The following is a 22716-nucleotide window of genomic DNA, read 5'->3' as shown; positions in this document are numbered from 1 at the left end:
GAAGCAGCCGGGGGGGTGGGGTGTGTCAAGAGGAAAGACTATTGAGAATTACCCCTGGTCTCCACAGGGAACTTGAGTCATATTGTCATTGTACAATATGACCTGGTGCCCTGGGCTAAGATACAGCTCTCAAGGTCAGCCACTGAAGAACAGTTCTATCTGAGGCCAAAAGGAGGCGTTAGCGCTTCATATACTTAGAAGAACAGGGAACAGATCAGCATTAATAAATGCAGAAAACCTGCCCTTTCTGTCAGATGAATGATGTATGATTCTGTAGAATTAGATGACATATTTAGAGAGAGAACTAGATACCAGTCACTCATTCCTTCTTAGAGCTTAGTCAAGTATTTATTTTGTTTAACCTTCACATTAGATTAAACAGTATACCATGAACGTTAGACATCTTGATATACATTGAGAATACAAAACATTAGGAACACCTTCCTAATATTGAGTTGCGCTCCCCTTTGCCCTCAGAACAGCCTCAATTCGTCGGGGCATGGACTCTACAAGGTGTCAAAGGCAATCCACAGGGATGCTGGCCCATGTTAAATCCAATGCTTCCCACAGCTGTGTCAAGTTGGCTGGATGTCCTTTGGGTGGTGGACCATTCTTGATGCACATGGGAAACTGTTGAGTGTGAAAAACCCAGCAGCTTGGCAGTTCTTGACACTCAAACCGGTGTGCCTGGCACCTACTACCATACCCGGTTCAAAGGCATTTAAATCTTTTGTATGGCCCATTGAATGGCACACTATGTCTCAAGGCTTAAAAATGATTCTTTAACCAGTCCTCTCCTTCATCTACTCTGATTAAAGTGGATTTAGCAAGTGACATCAATAAGGGATATCTTTCGCCTGGATTCACCAGGTCAGTCAGTCTATGTCATGTCCCTAAAGTTTTGTACTCTCAGTCTACATAGCTAGGCAAATAGAACATGACGTAGGATCAACATTTTCAGTTCTCTCAACAAGTTTCCTAGGCCATGTGATTGACGGGGGAGATGACCAATGAGTTTTCATCATCAGTTAACCCAATTTCAAATAACACTGAGTTTCTCAGGGAAGGTGTAGCCAATGAAAGAGTACATATGAGACCTGGCCTCCACATTATAGAAGGAGATCTGACCCTCCTCATAATCCACAAACACCCCTACCTTCTGGGGCTTCGCCAAGAAGAAAGTGACACGGGAACAGCTGAAGGCCTCATACTCATCCCTCAGTCCCACATTCCAGTATCCATTCTTAGTGCTCTGTGTATACATCTTCCTGTCAATGGACTCTCTGGCCACCCCTAACCTCCACCAAGTATTCCCCTCCACCTGCACCTCATAGTAAAATCTCCCTGAGAAGCCCTCCTTTCCCAGGACAGAGCGATTCCAAACAAACCTCTCTGGGTTGTCAGGGAGATTATTCATTCTGCTCCAGTTCTCACTTGTTTCTTGTCCTTAGATAGGATGAGCCAGGTATTTGCTGTATCAGGGTCCAGAGTCTCCCTAAGCTCAAGAAATGCTCTCCTCACCTTCTCCTCCAGCTCAGACACAGAGCTCCTCAAAACTCTCCTCACATTCACCACACACAGCTCACTGTGATTACTGATCTCAGACCAGTCCTTGGTGTTTGGAGGGGTACACCGGGATGGGGAACTGTGGTGAAGGTGGGCCTTAGTGTTTGAGAGCTGCTTCTCCTCAGTGAATTTAGCCTGGTATTTCTCAATAGAGTGCATCCGATCAGTGAAGACCTGCATGCTGTCTGTCATCTCTCTCTCTGCATCTCTCTTGCTGAGCACTATTGATTGTTTGAACTCCTGATTCATCTGGAGTCGTTCATGAATCATCTGGAGTAGCTCATGAATCATCTGGAGTAGCTCCTGAATCATCTGGAGTCGCTCATGAATCATCTGGAGTAGCTCCTGAATCATCTTGATTCGCTCCTGGATCATCTGCTGTACTTGTGCCTATGTCTTCCCCAGTTCAACTGTGGTGAGTCTTGTGGTCTGTCTCAGTGCAGAACTCAAAAATACACGTCTAGTCGTCCTACAGAACATCTCAAGGAGTAAAATAAATAAATATGTATTTCACATTACATTTACATTTAAGTCATTTAGCAGACGCTCTTATCCAGAGCGACTTACAAATTGGTGCATTCACCTAATGACATCCAGTGGAACAGCCACTTTACAATAGTGCATCTAAATCTTTTAAGGGGGGGGGGGGGGGGGGGGGCAGAAGGATTGCTTTATCCTAGGTATTCCTTGAAGAGGTGGGGTTTCAGGTGTCTCCGGAAGGTGGTGATTGACTCCGCTGTCCTGGCGTCGTGAGGGAGTTTGTTCCACCATTGGGGTGCCAGAGCAGCGAACAGTTTTGACTGGGCTGAGCGGGAACTGTACTTCCTCAGTGGTAGGGAGGCGAGCAGGCCAGAGGTGGATGAACGCAGTGCCCTTGTTTGGGTGTAGGGCCTGATCAGAGCCTGAAGGTACTGAGGTGCCGTTCCCCTCACAGCTCCGTAGGCAAGCACCATGGTCTTGTAGCGGATGCGAGCTTCAACTGGAAGCCAGTGGAGAGAGCGGAGGAGCGGGGTGACGTGAGAGAACTTGGGAAGGTTGAACACCAGACGGGCTGCGGCGTTCTGGATGAGTTGTAGGGGTTTGATGGCACAGGCAGGGAGCCCAGCCAACAGCGAGTTGCAGTAATCCAGACGGGAGATGACAAGTGCCTGGATTAGGACCTGCGCCGCTTCCTGTGTGAGGCAGGGTCGTACTCTGCGGATGTTGTAGAGCATGAACCTACAGGAACGGGCCACCGCCTTGATGTTAGTTGAGAACGACAGGGTGTTGTCCAGGATCACGCCAAGGTTCTTAGCGCTCTGGGAGGAGGACACAATGGAGTTGTCAACCGTGATGGCGAGATCATGGAACGGGCAGTCCTTCCCCGGGAGGAAGAGCAGCTCCGTCTTGCCGAGGTTCAGCTTGAGGTGGTGATCCGTCATCCACACTGAAATGTCTGCCAGACATGCAGAGATGCGATTCGCCACCTGGTCATCAGAAGGGGGAAAGGAGAAGATTAATTGTGTGTCGTCTGCATAGCAGTGATAGGAGAGACCATGTGAGGTTATGACAGAGCCAAGTGACTTGGTGTATAGCGAGAATAGGAGAGGGCCTAGAACAGAGCCCTGGGGGACACCAGTGGTGAGAGCGCGTGGTGAGGAGACAGATTCTCGCCACGCCACCTGGTAGGAGCGACCTGTCAGGTAGGACGCAATCCAAGCGTGGGCCGCGCCGGAGATGCCCAACTCGGAGAGGGTGGAGAGGAGGATCTGATGGTTCACAGTATCGAAGGCAGCCGATAGGTCTAGAAGGATGAGAGCAGAGGAGGGAGAGTTAGCTTTAGCAGTGCGGAGCGCCTCCGTGATACAGAGAAGAGCAGTCTCAGTTGAGTGACTAGTCTTGAAACCTGACTGATTTGGATCAAGAAGGTCATTCTGAGAGAGATAGCAGGAGAGCTGGCCAAGGACGGCACGTTCAAGAGTTTTGGAGAGAAAAGAAAGAAGGGATACTGGTCTGTAGTTGTTGACATCGGAGGGATCGAGTGTAGGTTTTTTCAGAAGGGGTGCAACTCTCGCTCTCTTGAAGACGGAAGGGACGTAGCCAGCGGTCAAGGATGAGTTGATGAGCGAGGTGAGGTAAGGGAGAAGGTCTCCGGAAATGGTCTGGAGAAGAGAGGAGGGGATAGGGTCAAGCGGGCAGGTTGTTGGGCGGCCGGCCGTCACAAGACGCGAGATTTCATCGCGTCTTCCATCACATTTATTTAACCAGGTAGGCTAGTTGAGAACAGGTTCTCATTTGCAACTGCGATCTGACCAACATAAAGCAAAGCAGTTCGACACATACAACAACACAGAGTTACACATGGAATAAACAAACATACAATCAATTATACAATAGAAAAATCTATATACAGCATGTGCAAATGAGGTAGGATAAGAGAGGTAAGGCAATAAATAGACCATGGTGACGAAGTAATTACAATATAGCAATTGAACACTGGAATGGTAGAATGTGCAGAAGATGAATGTGCAAGTAGATATACAGGGGTGCAAAGAAGCAAGATAAATAAATAAATACAGTATGGGGATGAGGTAGATTGGATGGGCTATTTACAGATGAGCTATGTACAGGTGCAGTGATCTGTGAGCTGCTCTGACAGCTGGTGCTTAAAGCTAGTGAGGGAGGTGAGTCTCCAGCTTTAGTGATTTTTGCAGTTCGTTCCAGTCATTGGCAGCAGAGAACTGGAAGGAGAGGGGGTGACCAGTGAGATATACCTGCTGGAGCGCGTGCTACGGGTGGGTGCTGCTATGGTGACGAGTGAGCTGAGATAAGGCGGGGCTTTACCTAGCAGAGACTTGTAGATGACCTGGAGCCAGTGGGTTTGGCGACGAGTATGAAGCGAGGGCCAGACAACGAGAGCGTACAGGTCACAGTGGTGGGTCATACATGGAGCTTTGGTGACAAAACGGATGGCACTGTGGTAGACTGCATACTATTTGTTGAGTAGAGTTTTGGAGGCTATTTTGTAAATGACATCGCCGAAGTCGGGGATCGGTAGGATGGTCAGTTTTACGAGAGTATGTTTGGCGGCATGAATGAAGGATGCTTTGTTGCGAAATAGGTCATCTAGATTTAATTTTGGATTGGAGATGTTTAATGTGAGTCTGGAAGGAGAGTTTACAGTCTAACCAGACACCTAAGTATTTGTATTTGTCCACATATTCTAAGTCAGAACCGTCCCGAGTAGTGATGCTGGACGGGCGGGCAGGTGCGGGCAGCGATCGGTTGAAGAGCATGCATTTAGTTTTACTTGCATTTAAGAGCATTTGGAGGCCACAGAAGGAGAGTTGTATGGCATTGAAGCTCATCTGGAGGTTAGTTAACACAGTGTCCAAAGAAGGGCCAGAGGTATACAGGTGGATCAAAGAATCACCAGCAGCAAGAGCGACATCATTGATGTATACAGAGAAGAGAGTCTATACAGATAATTGAACCCTGTGGCACCCCATAGAGACTGCCAGAGGTCCGGACAACAGGCCCTCCGATTTGACATACTGAACTCTATCAGAGAAGTAGTTGGTGAACCAGTCGAGGCAATCATTTGAGAATCCAAGGCTGTTGAGTCTGCCAATAAGAATGGTTTGATTGACAGAGTCGAAAGCCTTAGCCAGGTCGATGAAGACGGCTGCACAGTAATGTCTCTTATCGATGGCGGTTATGATATCGTTTAGGACCTGGAGCGTGGCTGAGGTGCACCCATGACCAGTTCTGAAACCAGATTGCATAGCGGAGAATGTACTTTGGGATTTGAAATGGTCGGTAATCTGTTTGTTAACTTGGCTTTCGAAGACCTTAGAAAGGCAGGGTAGAGTATATATATGTCTGTAGCAGTTTGGGTCTAGAGTGTCTCCCCCTTTGAAGAGGGGGATGACCGCGGCAACTTTCCAATCTATGGGAATCTCAGACGATACGAAAGAGAGGTTGAACAGCCTAGTAATAGGGGTTGCAACAATTTCGGCAGATAATTTTAGAAAGAGAGGGTCCAGATTGTCTAGCCTGGCTGATTTGTAGGGGTCAAGATTTTGCAGCTCTTTCAGAATATCAGCTATCTGGATTTAGGTGAAGGGGAAGTGTGGGGGGGTTTTGGCGAGTTGCTGTGGGGAGCGCAGGGCTGTTGACCGGGGTAAGGGTAACCAGGTGGAAAGCATGGCCAGCCATAGAAAAATTTGAAATTGAAATTCTCAATTATGGTGGATTTATCGGTGGTAACAGTGTTTCCTAGCCTCAGTGCAGTGGGCAGCTGGGAGGAGGTGCTCTTATTCTCCATGGACTTTACAGTGTCCCAGAACTTTTTTGAGTTTGTGCTAAAGGATGCAAATTTCTGCTTGAAAAAGCTAGCCTTAGCTTTCCTAACTGCCTGTGTATATTTGTTCCTAACTTCCCTGATAAGTTGCATATCACGGGGGCTGTTCGATGCTAATGCAGAACGCCACAGGATGTTTTTGTGCTGGTCAAGGGCAGTCAGGTCTGGAGAGAACCAAGGGCTATATCTGTTCCTGGTTCTACATTTTTTGAACGGGGCATGCTTATTTAAGAGGGTGAGGAAGGCACTTTTAAAGAATAACCAGGCATCCTCTACTGACGGGATGAGGTCAATATCCTTCCAGGATACCCTGGCCAGGTCGATTAGAAAGTCCTGCTTGCTGAAGTGTTTTAGGGAGCGTTTGACAGTGATGAGGGGTGGTCGTTTGACCGCAGACCCATTACGGATGCAGGCAATGAGGCAGTGATGGCTGAGATCTTGGTTGAAAACAGCAGAGGTGTGTTTAGAGGGCAGGTTGGTTAGGATGATATCTATGAGGGTGCCTGAGTTTACAGATTTGGGGTTGTACCTGGTGGGTTCATTGATCATTTGAGTGAGATTGAGGGCATCAAGTTTAGATTGTAGGATGGCCAGGGTGTTAAGCATGTCACAGTTAAGGTCACCTAGCAGCACGAGCTCCGAAGATAGATGGGGGGCAATAAATTCACATAGGATGTCCAGGGCACAGCTGGGAGCACAGGGTGGTCTATAGCAAGAGGCAATAGTGAGATACTTGTTTCTGGAAAGATGGATTTTTAACCATAGAAGTTTGAATTGTTTGGGTACAGACCTGGATAGTAAGACAGAACTCTGCAGGCTATCTCTGCAGTAGATTGCAACACCACCCCCTTTGGCAGTTCTATCTTGTCAGAAAATGTTATAGTTAGGGATGGAAATTTCCTAAGCCAGGATTCAGACACGGCTAGGACATCCGGTTTGGCGGAGTGTGCTAAAGCAGTGAATAAAACAAACTTAGGGAGGAAGCTTCTAATGTTAACATGCATGAAACCAAGGCTTTTACGGTTACAGAAGTCAACAATTGAGAGTACCTGGGGAGTAGGAGTGGGGCTAGGCACTGCAGGGCCTGGATTAACCTCTACATCACCAGAGGAACAGAGGAGGAGTAGGATGAGGGTACGGCTGAAGGCTATCAGGACTGGTCGTTTAGTGCGTTCAGAGCAGAGAGTAAAAGGAGCAGGTTTCTGGGCATAAGAGAATAGATTCAAGGCATAATGTACAGACAAGGGTACGGTAGGATGTAAGTACATTGGATGTAAACCTAAGCATTGAGTAATGATGAGAGAGATATTGTCTCTAGAAACGTTTAAACCAGGTGATGCCACAGCATATGTGGGAGGTGGAACTAAATGCTAGGTTAAGGCATATTGAGCAGGGCTAGAGGCTCTACAGTGAAATAAGACAATAATCACTAACCAGGACAGTAATGGACAAGGCATATTGATATTAGGGAGAGGCATGCGTAGCCGGGTGATCATAGGGGTCCAGTGAGTGGTTGGGCTGGCTGAAGACACGGTGATTCAGACAGCTAGCAGACCGGGGATAGCAAGCTAGCAGACCGGGACTAGCAAGCTAGCAGAAGGGCCTTAAAGGGACGTCTTGACGGAGGAAAGTCTGTTTTGGCCTCCGCGTGCGGTGACGTCGGTAGACCAGTCGTGATGGATTAGTAGGGTTCCGAGTAGCAGAGGAGTCCAAGTCCAATTGGCATAATAGTTATAGTGGCCCAAGAAATTGGCCGATGGATCTATACAGCTAACAGTCCAATATGCTCTAGACAGCTAGCAGCTAGCGGGCCACGGCTAGCGGGTAATCAGGGGTGGTCGCGATGTAGAGGCCAGTTGAGTACCCCCTCGAGCAGATTATGTCGTAGTCCATTCGTGAAGGATCGGTGGGGTTCCGTGCCCCGTACCGGCAGTAGAAGGGGTCCGGGTATTTTAGCCCAGGGGTGGCTGAAGGGCCTCTTTAGCTAACCGGGAGAAAGGGCCTAGCATGGGCTAGCTTCAGGCTAATTGATGCTTGCTCCGGGACCGACGTTAGCCAATACTCGGATAGCAGCTAGCTAGCTGCGAAGATCCAGGTGAAAATGTCTAGAGCTTGCGGTAGGAATTCGGGGATATGGAGAGATAATAGGTCTGGTATGCTCTGGTTTGAGTCGTGTTGTACAGACTGGCGAGAGCTTTCTGAGCTAAAAGTTAGCTGCTGACTACTAGCTAGTAGCTAGTGAGCTGGCTAGCTTCTGTTGGGGGATTTCGGATTCGAGGTGAATAATAGTTTAGAAAAAAACAGATCCGCACCACATTGGGTGAGGCGGGTTTCAGAGAGTGTTTGAAGTTGAGTTTTAGAAAGAATTTAAAAAAGATATGCGAAGAAAAAGATATATACACGGGACACGACAAGACGAGGACAAAAGACGTCTGACTGCTACGCCATCTTGGATAAAAAAAATTCTGTCATGCTTCTTACACATCCTGTCTTCCAGGTTCTCCACAGGGTCAATTAGCTTGTGTCTCTTCATGCTTGCGATTCTCTTATGAGGCTGCACGTGCATTTCACAGAAAGAGGTCAGACACTCCAGGTAGGACTTTAGGGCTTTGCACCTTGTTGCAAACATCACAGGACACTTCTCCAGGCTTGGCAAGGCTTTGGTCCGGGCTACAGGGAGCTTTCAATTACACTTAAACTGACTTCCTGAACTGAGCAGCAATCTCAGCAAAGCAAGTATTTCCACTGAGATCAGGACCCGGTTTCCCAAAAGCATATTAAGTCTATGTTCCTCTTAGAACCAAAGGATTTTTTTAACGACAAACTTAGTTTTAAGATGCTTTTGGGAAACAGGGCCCATGGTCTCTTGTTTGAAGGCCACTTACACAGTGGAGACTGGCACAAGTCAGTATCCACTAAAACCATCCTTGCAGAAGTTGTGTCCACATGTGGTGACTGGTGACAAGTGGTGACTGGCTCAGCGAACACATCCAGACAGATGAGGCACTGGAACTGATCTTCAGACAGGAGACTGCTGGAGGACGTCATTTCTGCTGTGCAGGTTATGACCGTTGCAATACATATTACGCAGTCCACCTTGGTTGCTGACAAACAGTCACTGGTGTAGGCTCTACTACCATTGCGTCTTCAGCTCTACTCGCTCCTTCCACTCTTCTCACCGCCTCCAGATAGGTGACACGCTGGACAGCCCTTACTTGTGCCACCTCTGTCTTTTTTACCCTAACAGTGCAATCTGGAAATGTGTGTGCATGTTCGCAGCCACAATTGCAATATCTAACCTCCACTGGCATTCGATTCTCTTCCTGTCTGCATACACTTGACATGTTCAAATCTTTTGCATATATGGCACTGAAGGGGTTTGTGCACGGAAGCTCTTACAGGCTATCTCATTTAGCCCAACATGAGAAGGGAGAGACTCTTCATACAGTTGAAGTCGGAAGTTTACATACACAGGTTGGAGTCATTAAAACTCGTTTTTCAACCACTCCACAAATTTCTTGTTAACAAACTATAGTTTTGGCAAGTCGGTTTGGACATCTACTTGTGCATGACACAAGTCATTTTTCTAACAATTCGTTACAGATATATTATTTCACTTATAATTTACTGTATCATAATTCCAGTGGGTTAGAAGTTTACATACACTAAGTTGACTGTGCCTTTAAACAGCTTGGAAAATTCCAGAAAATTATGTCATGGCTTTTGAAGCTTCTGATAGGCTAATTGACATCATTTGAGTCAATTGTACCTGTGGATGTATTTCAAGGCCTACCTTCAAAGAAAAAAAGTTGGAGACCTCCACAACTCCAAACGCCTGAAGGTACCACGTTCATCTGTACAAACAATAGTACGCAAGTATAAACACCATGGGACCACGCAGCCGTCATACCGCACAGGAAGGAGAAGCGTTCTGTCTCCTAGAGATGAACATACTTTGGTGTGAAAAGTGCAAATCGATCACAGAACAACAGCAAAGGACCTTGTGAATATGCTGGAGGAAACAGGTACAAAAGTATCTATATCCACAGTAAAACGAGTCCTATATCCTATATCAACAAGGAAGAAGCCACTGCTCCAAATCCACAATAAAAAAGCCAGACTACGATTTGTAACTGCACATGAGGACACAGATTGTACTTTTTGGAGAAATGTCCTCTGGTCTGATGAAACAAAAATATAACTGTTTGGCCATAATGACCATCGTTATGTTTGGAGGAAAAAGGGGGACGCTTGCAAGCCGGAGAACACCATCCCAAACATGAAGCACAGGGGTGGCAGCATACTGTTGTGGGGGTGCTTTGCTGCATGAGTGACTGGGGCACTTCACAAAATAGATGGCATCATGAGGTAGGAAAATTATGTGGATATATTGAAGCAACATCTCAAGAGATCAGTCAGGAAGTTAAAGCTTGGTCGCAAATGGGTCTTCCAAATGGACAATGACCTCAAGCATACTTCCAAAGTTGTGGCAAAATGGCTTAAGACAACAAATTCAAGGTATTGGAGTGGCCATCACAAAGCGCTGACCTCAATCCTATAGAAATGTTGTGGGCAGAACTGAAAAAGTGTGTGCGACCAAGGAGGCCTACAAAACTGACTCAGTTACACCAGCTCTGTCAGGAGGAATGGGCCACAATTCACCCAACTTATTGTGGGAAGCTTGTGGAAGGCTGCCCGAAACGTTTGACCCAAGTTAAACCATTTAATGGCAATGCTACCAAATACTAATTGAGTGTATGCAAACTTCTGATCCACTGGGAATGTGATAAAATAAATACTGAAATAAATCATTCTCTCTAATATTATTCTGACATTTCACATTCTTAAAATAAAGTGGTGATCCTAACTGACCTAAAACAGGGAATTTTTACTCTGATTAAATGTCAGGAATTGTGAAAAAACTGAGTTTAAATGTATTTGGCTAAGGTGTATGTAAACTTCCGACTTCAACTGTACATGGATAAAATTAATTTATTCACTCTATCTACCAAATGGGTCAGTCAGCATGCGCCAACCACTCCACCTACTTCCTTAGGTGTTACATCTTCACATTTTATAGGCCGGCCCAGAGAGAACCCCCTTTATACGCGCTCTGCTTTGAAGAGCCATACACAAAACATTCCACTCATATATCTTCTTGAGGCCCAATGTATGATTCTTCTGCTCCGCAGACACACATAAAATCAAAATAAGCCCACTTCTTGTGACCCTCACTGACGTCACGTCACCCAACGCATCAATGACATTTAACTAGACTTCATAAGGATCTCCCAGTTTACATTGGTCCAAAACCATCACTCCGACTAAAAACGAGTCTAGGGGTTTCCTATTTTCCACCACAACTTTACTTCTCGTTTCCTTTCTTTTTCGCCACTGTAACCCACTCATTCACACTTTTAGCTAATTGGTGTCACCCAGCTCCTGCTCTTAAAGGGACACTTTTCCCCCCAGGTGTTACTATGAGGTAAGGAACAGTACAGCCACATACAGTTCAACACAGGACCTACCCATCAAGCAGCTGTTTTATTAAAGAAAAGTCCACATCGAGACCAACACAGGACCTGCTCTCTTTAATAGTCCACCATGTTTCAGTACAGAGACAGAACCGTCAGAGGAACACACGGATGGCTGTAAGACAGTTTTACATTTCTACTGGGTCAGACTCTTCACAGCGTTAAACAGAGACATAAATCCTCTGGCCGGGATTCAATCAAACCCACAAAAGCATCGTTTATGCAGTGTCTGCGTTTACAAACTACTGCTGCCTATGTGCGCACACACACTGTGTACAGTATGCAATGCGGGTTTGGTGGAATATGTCCAGCTATGGAAATATTTACATTGACTTAATATGATTCTCTGGACAGTGTTTTATTCAAACATCAGGGAGGAGTTTCATGAAACGATTCTATAGTATACACCACATCATGTTACTGGATAGGTAGGCGTCTGTAGAGGATTCACAAAAGAGGCATAGGAGCATTTCCTGTTTGAGAGAAACAATTAGTTATAGAATACAATATGCTACACAACACCAGGGCACAGCACACGATTGAGGAAGTCCATCCAGTAAAAAAACAAAAACAGAAAACAATCATGGTCATATACTGTCTGGGGTTGGGAGCTATTGTCCCTAACCACTGCTTCTGGGTCATAACTTTTTGTATCCTCCCTAATGGCTAAGCTTTGGAGTTGGCTAATCTGATCCTAGATCTGTGGTTAGGGGCAACCTCTCCCTCAAGCGTACGATAAATTATGGCTCTGAATATACGACAATATAGCCGTCTACTGGTTAGATCACACACATTCGCTCAGAGAACAGAGACAGGAACATTCAACTACAGGAAGTCTAACTGTTTGGCCATCGGAATTAGACAATAATTAATGCAACACACAAACAATCAGAACTATTTACAGGCAATGTTAACAACTAGAACAGTTCAGGGAGATCAGTAGAAAATAATGAATATGATCCATCTATCCCTTGGCTCTATGGCTTTGACAGGAGAGAGAAGAACATAGTACATTAGGAATAGAACAGAGTAGAGTACAGTAGCATAGAATTGTATTGTCCTTTTTTTGTGATGTTGCAGTGCGGTTGAGAGGCACAGCGTATGCCACAGTGCAGAATCCCTGGAGCAATTTGATCTAACAGTAAAGTGTCTTGCTCAAGGGCACAGCGGCAGATGCAATCTGGGAACAGGAACCATTAAGCTCAGGTTACTGGCCCACACTTCAAGGCTAACTGCTGTCCCCCAAAGAGTCCGGCTTTAGGCCCCCAAGAATGTCCAGTTTATTTGAAAGGAGAGAGAAGAGTTGTCCAGTTCACATTCGAAAGAAGAGAAAGTCCAGTCCATTTCCAAGGTAAATGAAATAGAATCTTCAGAAATACAACCGTGGTATTAGATAGTCCAGAACAGCATTTTTTTTTTTTTTACCACTGGTTAAGGAACAACCGATCAGTCTGGATGGACTTTACATTTAAGTAGGGCATCACAAGACCAATCATAAAAAAAGCCAACCCCACTGTCAGAGAAAAGACATGTTGTCTAGCTACACATGATCAATACAGCATCCCACCTCCCCTCCACACACACACATATGGCACCCATACCCGCACACACACACCACAGCTAGCGTAACACACACACCCCACAGCTAGCGTAACACACACACCACAGCTAGCGTAACACACACACCCCACAGCTAGCGTAACACACACACCACAGCTAGCGTAACACACACACCCCACAGCTAGCGTAACACACACACACCCACAGCTAGCGTAACACACACACCCCACAGCTAGCGTAACACACACACCCCACAGCTAGCGTAACACACACACCCCACAACTAACGTAACACACACACCCACAGCTAGCGTAACACACACACCCACAGCTAGCATAACACACACACCCACAGCTAGCATAACACACACACCCACAGCTAGCATAACACACACACCCACAGCTAGCATAACACACACACCCCACAGCTAGCGTAACACACACACCCACAGCTAGCGTAACACACACACCCCACAGCTAGCGTAACACACACACCCCACAGCTAGCGTAACACACACACACCACAGCTAGCGTAACACACACACCCCACAACTAACATAACACACACACCACAGCTAGCGTAACACACACACCCCACAACTAACTTAACACACACACCCACAGCTAGCGTAACACACACACCCCACAACTAACTTAACACACACACCCCCACAGCTAGAGTAACACACACACCCCACAGCTAGCGTAACACACACATCCCACAACTAACATAACACACACACCACAGCTAGCGTAACACAGACACCCCACAACTAACTTAACACACACACCCCCACAGCTAGCGCAACACACACACACCACAGCTAGCGTAACACACACACCCCACAGCTAATGTAACACACACACCCCCACAGCTAGCGTAACACACACACCCCACAGCTAGCGTAACACACACACACCACAACTAACTTAACACACACACCCCCACAGCTAGCGTAACACACACACACCACAGCTAGCGTAACACACACACCCCACAGCTAATGTAACACACACACCCCCACAGCTAGCGTAACACACACACACCACAGCTAGCGTAACACACACACACCACAACTAACATAACACACACACACCACAGCTAGCGTAACACACACACCCCCACAGCTAGCGTAGCACACACCACAGCTAGCGTACCACACACACCCCACAGCTAGCATAACACACACACCCCACAGCTAGTGTAACACACACCCCACAGCTAGCGTAACACACACACCCCACAGCTAGCGTAACACACACACACCACAGCTAGCGTAACACACACACACCACAGCTAGCGTAACACACCCCACAGCTAGCGTAACACACACACACACACACACACACACACACACACACACACACACACACACACACACACACACACACACACACACACACACACACACACACACACCACAGCTATGATAATTATCAGACAGAGTTGACATGAATATTAGAGGTTTACATCGTCTGGGTCAGGAGGCAGAGGGAGAGGAGGATCTCTCCTCTTCTCTTGTTGTCTTTTTCCTCTTTCTCCCCCTCCGTCTTTTCCAACATGTCCTCCTCCTCTTCCTCCATTATCATCCATTCTTCCTCGGAAAGTCACATGGCACAGCTGGTGAGCCAATGGCGTGTCCTCGATCAGACCAGGGCGTGTGTGTGGGTGACAGCTTCGCGGGTCTGGGAGTGTTTATCGTGAGTGTGTGTATGTGCATGCTGATTGTGTGTGTGTTTGAGCTCATTGTGAGTGTTGCTTTGCAGATCGTGAGTGTGTTTATGCTCATTGTGATCGTGTGTATGGATATTGTTGTGCTGTGTGTGTATGAATTGGTCAGTGTGTGTGCTCTGCTCTTGGGAGTGTGTGTGTTGCAGCTTGTCATAAACGTATGTGAGTATGCTTCGCTCCTCCGTGTGTGTGAGCTCCTCGTGCTCCTGACTGTGTGTGTTCTGCTCCCGCTGTTGCGTGTGTGTGTGTGTGACCTCCTCGATCCAGCGCCGGAACCGGCCGACCCGTGTGTAGAGTGCCGGGGTTGAGGGGTCGCTGCAACCGTAACCCCCGGAGACAATCCCGGTCAACACCCATCGTCCCCCGTCTCCCTGGCACACCAGCCCGCCACCCCAGTTGCCTTGGCAACCGTTGTTCTTGTGGAGACGGCGTGTGTCAGGGGGGCTGCCGGCACATAGCGTGCTGTGGGAAGAGTAACCATCCCCATAACGCTTCTTACACTGCCATGACGACAGGAGGGGTACCCAGGACTGTAGCACAGCATCTGTGAAGGGACAAGGGAGTGGTTGGAGGAAGAGTAAGAGATTGTGAGTGAATGGGGAGACTGGATGTACAGTAGGCAATGCTAAACCACAAATCAATGTCCTCAGAGGTTGTAGTTGAGAGATCAGAGTTGAGGGAGTGGAAGGTGAGGCGTACCTGGGCCGTCCCAGCCTGCGGTAACCGCAGCGATGCAGGAGGAGGGGGTCTTGCCACCCGCAGTGTCCGGGGTGGGGAGGCAGGCAGCATTGGTGTGGGGATCAAAAGTCAAACAGTGACCCTTGGGGCTGGGCACCCTCAGCAGGGCCAGGTCATGACCCCCAGGACCCTGATCTGACCTGAACTTCCTGTGGACCACCACTTTCTCCAGGGTCAGAGTTCGGTAAGAACCCCCCACACGCACAACGTACTGGGACGGGTCAATACCAAACCTAGAGGATGAAGGGATGGGGATGGAGCGAGAGAGAGAGCGAGAGAGCGAGAGAGAGATAGACGAAGGAGAGATAGGGGAGGGAGTTTTTTAAAAAGGTGTACAGATAATTGGATGGGGAGAAATGTAGGCAGAGAAAAAAGACGTGAGCAACAAAAACTAGTGAGCAAACAAATGTCAGGAAAAGAGCGGAGAAAAGACAAAGGAGAAGTGCTCTCACCTGGTGAAGCAGTGAGCGGAGGCGAGGGCCCAGCAGGGAGAGATCAGAGTACCGCTGCAAATAGGGTGGCCATCTTTCCCCTCAGAACCCAACCACACTGACACCTGCCACGGCCATGACGTGCTAGAGGAGAGGGGGAGATGTGTGTATGTGTTCTCATGTATGATATACTGTACTGCACATCTGAACCATAGGTAAAGCTTCTCTTACCCGAGTATATTCTCTCCTCCTCCTCCCACTCCACTCTTCCTCTCGTTCCCTTCCTCCACAACCTTCCTCACTCCACAGGTGCGCTCACTTGGCCTGACTTGGCCCTCTGTTGCCTGGGGGGCGGGGTCACAGCTCACCGCTGCATCCTCTCTCTGTCTGCAGCCCTCAGGGTTCCGGCCCAGAGATGGACACTCCCCCAGGAAGTCCTCCTTCCCCCTACACCTCACCTGGTCCAGGTGGACGGGACCCTTTCCCCGACCGAACCCACCCACCACTACCGCATGACCACTGAGGGAGATGGGGATGAGAAAGGGTGGGAATGTGAGGATGAAAGACAGATAATTGATAAGAAACATTGAAAATGCTGGATAGACTGAATATACACAATTACTTCAACACACATACAGTTGAAGTCGGAAGTTTACACACACTTAGGTTAGAGTCATTAAAACTTGTTTTTCAACCACTCCACAAATTTCTTGTTAACAAACTATAGTTTTAGCAAGTCAGTTTGGACATCTACTTGTGCATGACAAGTAATTTTTCCAACAATTCTTTACAGATTATTTCACTTATAATTCACTCTATCACAATTCCAGTGGGTTAGAAGTTTACATACACTTAGTTGGCTGTGCCTTTCAAGAGCATGGAAAATTCCAGAAAATTTTGTCATGGCTTTAGAAGCTTCTGATAGGCTAATTGACATAATTTGAGTCAATTGTACCTGTGAATGTATTTCAAGGACTACCTTCAAACTCAGTGCCTCTTTGCTTGACATCGTGGGAAATCAAAGGAAATCAGCCAGAAAATAAATTGTAGACCTCCAAAACGCCTGAAGGCGTTTTGGAGTTTCAATTTCCAAACGCCTGAAGGTACCACGTTCATCTGTACAAACAATAGTATGCAAGTATAAACACCATGGGACCACGCAGCCGTCATATCGCTCAAGAAGGAGACACGTTCTGTCTCCTAGAAAGGAACGTACTTTGGTGGAAAAGTGCAAATCAATCCCAGAACAACAGCAAAGGACCTTGTAAAGATGCTGGACGAAGGTAAAAAAGTATCTATATCTACAGTAAAACGAGTCCTATACCGACATAACCTGAAAGGCCGCTCAGCAAGGAAGAAGCCACTGCTCCAAAACCACCATAAAAAAGCCCGACTACGGTTTGCAAATGCACATGGGGACAAAGATCATACTTTTTGAAGAAATGTCCTCTAGTCTGATGAAACAAAAATAGAGCTGTTTGGCCATAATGACCATCATTATGTTTGGAGGAAAAAGGGGGAGGCTTGCAAGCCGACGAACACCATCCCAACCGTGAAGCACGGGGGTGGCAGCATCATGTTGTGGGGGTGCTTTGCTACAGGAGGGACTGGGGCACTTCACAAAATAGATGGCATCACGAGGCAGGAAAATTATGTGGATATATCGATACAGCATCTCAAGACATCAGTCAGGAAGTTAAAGCTTGGTCGCAAGTGGGTCTTCCAAATGGACAATGACCCCAAGCATACTTCCAAAGTTGTGGCAAAAGGGCTTAAGGACAAGGTATCAAGGACAGGACAAGGTATGGAAAGGCCATCACAAATCCCTGACCTCAATCCTATAGAAAATGTGTAGGTAGAACTGAAAAAAGTGTGTGCGAGCAAGGAGGCCTACTAACCTGACTCAGTTACACCAGCTCTGTCAGGAGGAATGGGCCAGAATTCACCTTATTGTGGGAAGCTTGTGGAAGGCTACCCGAAACGTTTGACTCAAGTTAAACAATTTAAAGGCAATGCTACCAAATACAAAATTGAGTGTATGTAAACTTCTGATTCACTGGGAATGTGACGAAATAAATAAAAGCTGAAATAAATCACTCTCTCTACTATTATTCTGACATTTCACATTCTTAAAATAAAATGGTGATCCTAACTGACAACTGACTGAACAATTTTTACTAGGATTAAATGTCAGGAATAGTGAAAAACTGAGTTTAAATGTATTTGGCTGAAGTGTATGTAAACTTCCCACTCCAACTGTAGGTCTATGCACACCAAAGCACACAGACACACACACTCACCTGTGGCCCAGCTGTCTGCAGACCACGGCGGCGTTCAGGGCACTCCAGCCTGAGTCACAGATACTTCCCCAGTCTCCATGGAGATACAGCTCCACTCGACCTTCCTTATGGCTACCACCCCCTACCAGACGCACCAGGGGACCTGCAACACACATACATGATAAACATCACAGATTTCTTTGAAAACATACTTGTTCAAAGTAATAGCCCCAGAAGAAAAAAAAGGGCTGGATGGAAGTTTGCACATATTGTCAGGCTCACCTGTGGCAGGTGCAACAGCCGGGACCTCATTGGTCTCTTCTTCTTTCGCTCCGGCTCTGCAACGGATGCCCACGTCCTCTCCATGGGAACAGTCGCTACGGCCCCATATGCCATGGCGACAGTCCAGCAGGGACGACTCCGTTCCCTCACAGCGAACATCGTCCAATAGGATGAGCCCAGAACCCTCGCCAAACGTTCTGTCAGCCATCACGTCAGCATGTCCCCTAGAGGTGGACCACGAAATTACTTCAACTTAAAGGTGCAACTTGGTAGTTGATGATTACCATAAAGCTCTGACATTTATGATGATGTCATATCACTGAGTCTACCTTTAAAACATGAACAGAGACTTCCTAGTTGCAGGAATCAACAACAATGAAATTCAACACTGTGACACTATTGTCTCTTCCAAGTGTGGTCATGTCTGCAAAGGAAAGTACACACACCCACACACCTGTATCCGAGCTGTCGACAAACCACCTGTGCGTGTTGTTGAGTCCAGTGGTCGTCGCACACCGTACCCCAGTCCCCAGAGTGAAACACCTCCACACGACCCTCCCATGGACTGTCTCCTCCTACCAACCGGACCACACCGTCTGGAACATACACACACAGTCATTTGTGTGCATGTTATATCTGTTTTCAGAATGTGTGTGTGTTTGTGTACCTGTGTAGGGGCTGCAGGACACCCCAGCATCTTCCATATGGTCACAGTTGTGTTGTTCCCAGTCTCCATGAAGACACTGGTCCAAGAAGAGTTCATTTCCTGTACATCTTACAGCGTCCAATTGAATGGGACCTGAGCCCTGTCCAAAGTGGGCCCATGACCAGGCCTTCGCCACACCCCTAAACACATGGGTACATCAATGTGTCAAAACCACAATAATGACTCTTCCTCGAGCTGAGTATAAATGGTACTACAGATTCCCTCTGTCTCCTCATTCTCTCTTGTATGCGCGTAAACACACACACTCACCCGAAGCCCAGCTGTCGACAGACCACCTCTGCATCTCTGTCGTCCCATTGGTCATCGCAGACAGAGCCCCACCTACCGCCATGGAACACCTCAACACGCCCCTCAAAGTCTTCCTCTCCTCCAACCAATCGTAGAGGAGGACCACTGCCTAGGGGAGGAAACAATGACCCAATATGGATGCTAAATAGGGTCAAGATGTAACAATATGCACTTTCTTTCCTTCTCTCTAGCTCCCGATGCTTTCTACTGACCTTTTGGTGGAGCACACACTACCCCTGCCTCGTTTCCATGGCTACAATCCCCGGTAACAAATGTCCTGCTCCGGCATTGGCTGATGGAGCTCTCATCACCACGGCAACCCAGCCGCTCATAGTGGAAGAGACCGGAGCCCGAGCCGAACCGGGAGTGCTGCAACGCTGTGCCGATCTCACTGAGTACACACACACACACACACACACACACACACACACACACACACACACACACACACACACACACACACACACACACACACACACACACACACACACACACACACACACACACACACACAATCTTACAGATGAAATGGAGATGCTGCAATACTACAATGCCGATCTTGATGAGGAGGCGCGCTCAAACATATACACTCCTACCACACACATCCCTCTTACCCCAGTCCCAGCTGTCTGCAGATCACACTGGCATCTCTGTCTGTCCAATGAGAGTCACACACTGCCCCCCACTGGCCATTCAGGTACACCTCCACACGTCCACTTCCTGACAATGTCCCGCCCACCAGCCGAGCTGCACCTAGGAGCGGAAGAGATGGACAGGTACATCAGCCAATCAACAATCTGGAAGAAAGACACATGACAGGTATCTCATCAAATCCAAATATTATGTACAAATGATTTGCTATTTGTCATATATGGTGCATTCGGAAAGTTTCAAAACCCCTTCAACTTTTTCACATTTTGTTACATTACAGCCTTATTCTACATTTGATTAAATTGTTTTATCCCTCATCAATTTACACACAATAACCCATAATGACAAAGCAATAATATGTTTTTATAAACATTTACTAATTTATTAAAAATAATAAACTGAAATATCACATGTACATAATTCAGACCCTTTACTCAGTACTTTGTTGAAGCACCTTTGGCAGCGATTACAACCGCGAGTCTTCTTGAGGGCGTTTCTCTCATTCTTCTCTGCAGATCCTCTCAATCTCTATCAGGTTGGATGGGGAGCACCGCTGCACAACTAGACATTCAGACACTTGTCCCGAAGCCACTCCAGCATTGTCTTGGCTGTTTGCTCAGGGTCGTTGTCCTGTTGGAAGATGAACCTTCGCCCCAGTCTGAGGGCCTGAGCCTTCTGGAGCAGAATTTCATTAAGGATCTCTCTGTACTTTGCTCCATTCATCTTTCCCTCGATCCTGAATAGTCTCCCAGTCCCTGCCGCTGAAAAACATGATGCTGCCACCACCATGCTTCACCGTAGAGGCCAGGTGATGAGCGGTGCCTGGTTTACTCCAGACATGACGCTTGGCATTCAGGCCAAAGAGTTCAATCTTGGTTTCATCAGACCAGAGAATCTTGTTTCTCATGGTGTGGTAGTCCTTCAGGTGACTTTTGGCAAACTCCAAGCATGTGCCTTTTACTGAGGAGTGGCTTCCGTCTGGCCACTCTACCATAAAGGCCTGATTGGTGGAGTGCTGCAGAGATGGTTGTCCTTCTGGATGGTTCTCCCATCTCCACAGAGGAACTCTGGAGCTCTGTCAGAGTGACCATCGGGTTCAAATCAAATCACATTTTATTGGTCCTATACACGTGATTAGCAGATGTTATTCTGGATGTAGCGAAATGCTTGTGCTTCTAGCTCCAACAGTGCAGTAATATCTAACAAGTAATATCTAACAAATTACACAAACATATACCCAATACATTTAACATTACACACACATCTACGTAGGAATGAATTAAGACTTTATGCTTATGGACGAGCGATCTCAGAGTGGACTAAGATACAGTAGAATAGTATAGAAAACAGCATATACATATGAGATGAGTAATGCAAGAAATGTAAACATTATTAAGTGACTGAGATACCGTAGAATAGTATAGAATACAGTATATACATATGAGATGAGTAATGCAAGATATGTAAACATTAAGTGACTAAGATACCGTAAAATAGTATAGAATACAGTGTATACATTTGAGATGAGTAATGCCAGATATGTAAACATCTCCCTGACCAAGACCCTCTCCCCCGATTGCTCAGTTTGGCCGGGCGGCCAGCTCTAAGAAGAGTCTTGGTGGTTCCAAACTTCTTCCATTTAAGAATCATGGAGGCCACTGTGTTCTTGGGGACCTTCATTGCTGCAGAAATGTTTTGGTACCCTACCCCAGATCTGTGCCTTAACACAATCCTGTTTTGTTTTGTCATTATGTGGTATTGTGTGTAAATTAATGAAGAAAATGTTAATTTATTCAATTTTAGAATAAGGCTGTAACGTAACAAAATGTGAAACAAGTGAAGGGGTCTGAATACTTTCCGAATGCACAATATATTTGAGTGTACAAAACATGAAAAACACCTGCTCTTTCCATGACATAGACTGCCCAGGTGAATCCAGGTGAAAGCTATCATCCCTTATTGATGTCACATTAAATCCACTTCAATCCATGTAGATGAAGGGGAGGACACAGGTTAAACAATTTATGTTAGACAATTGAGACATGGATTGTGTATGTGTGCCATTCAGAGGGTGAATGGGCAAGACAAAAGGTTTAAATCCCTTTGAACAGGGTATCGTAGTAGGTGCCAGGCACACTGGTTTGAGTGTGTCAAGAACTGCAACGCTGCTGGGTTTTTCATGCTAACAGTTTCCCGTGTGTATTAAGAATGGTCCACCACCCAAAGGACACCCAGCCAAGTGTGGGAAGCATTGGAGTCAATATGGGCCAGCATCCCTGTGGAATGCTTTTGACACCTTATAGAGTGTGTCCTGACGAATTGAGGGGGGGGGTGCAACTCAATATTAGGAAGGTGTTCTTAATGTTTTGTATATATATACACAGTTTGTACACACCTACTCATTCCAGGGTTTTTCTTTATTTTTTATTATTTTCTACATTGTAGAACATTAATGAAGACATCAAAACTATGCAGAGCTGTCATCAAGGCAAGGGGTGGATACTTTGAAGAATCTCAAATGTAAAATATATTTTGATTTGTTTAACACTTTTTTGGTTACACCATGATTCCATATGTATAATTTCAT

General features: G+C 46.6%; 1 protein-coding gene and 1 pseudogene across 1 annotated transcript in view; both read right to left on the bottom strand.

The window, feature by feature from the left end:
• Nucleotides 1-978: 978 nt before the first annotated feature.
• On the bottom strand, nt 979-1920 carry LOC129828513 (butyrophilin subfamily 3 member A3-like; annotated as a pseudogene).
• Nucleotides 1921-11433: 9513 nt separating this feature from the next.
• Nucleotides 11434-22716, bottom strand: part of LOC129829075 (neurotrypsin-like) — a 43445-nt gene continuing 32162 nt past the window's right edge. Inside the window, exons 4-14 of the mRNA XM_055890549.1 lie at nt 20093-20231; nt 19691-19869; nt 19440-19587; nt 19131-19309; nt 18918-19059; nt 18464-18687; nt 18203-18344; nt 16134-16421; nt 15924-16046; nt 15433-15704; nt 11434-15277 (exon numbers count right to left, since the gene is read on the bottom strand). Coding sequence (XP_055746524.1) covers nt 14649-15277; nt 15433-15704; nt 15924-16046; nt 16134-16421; nt 18203-18344; nt 18464-18687; nt 18918-19059; nt 19131-19309; nt 19440-19587; nt 19691-19869; nt 20093-20231 — 2465 coding nt within the window. The 3' untranslated portion in view covers nt 11434-14648. The remainder of the gene's footprint in view (nt 15278-15432; nt 15705-15923; nt 16047-16133; nt 16422-18202; nt 18345-18463; nt 18688-18917; nt 19060-19130; nt 19310-19439; nt 19588-19690; nt 19870-20092; nt 20232-22716) is intronic.

Source organism: Salvelinus fontinalis, chromosome 30, assembly GCF_029448725.1.
Source record: "Salvelinus fontinalis isolate EN_2023a chromosome 30, ASM2944872v1, whole genome shotgun sequence".
In the NCBI taxonomy this organism is placed as follows: Eukaryota; Metazoa; Chordata; class Actinopteri; order Salmoniformes; family Salmonidae; genus Salvelinus; species Salvelinus fontinalis.
The sequence above is the reverse complement of the archived record's forward strand: the minus strand, read 5'-3'. Positions and strand labels throughout refer to the sequence as shown.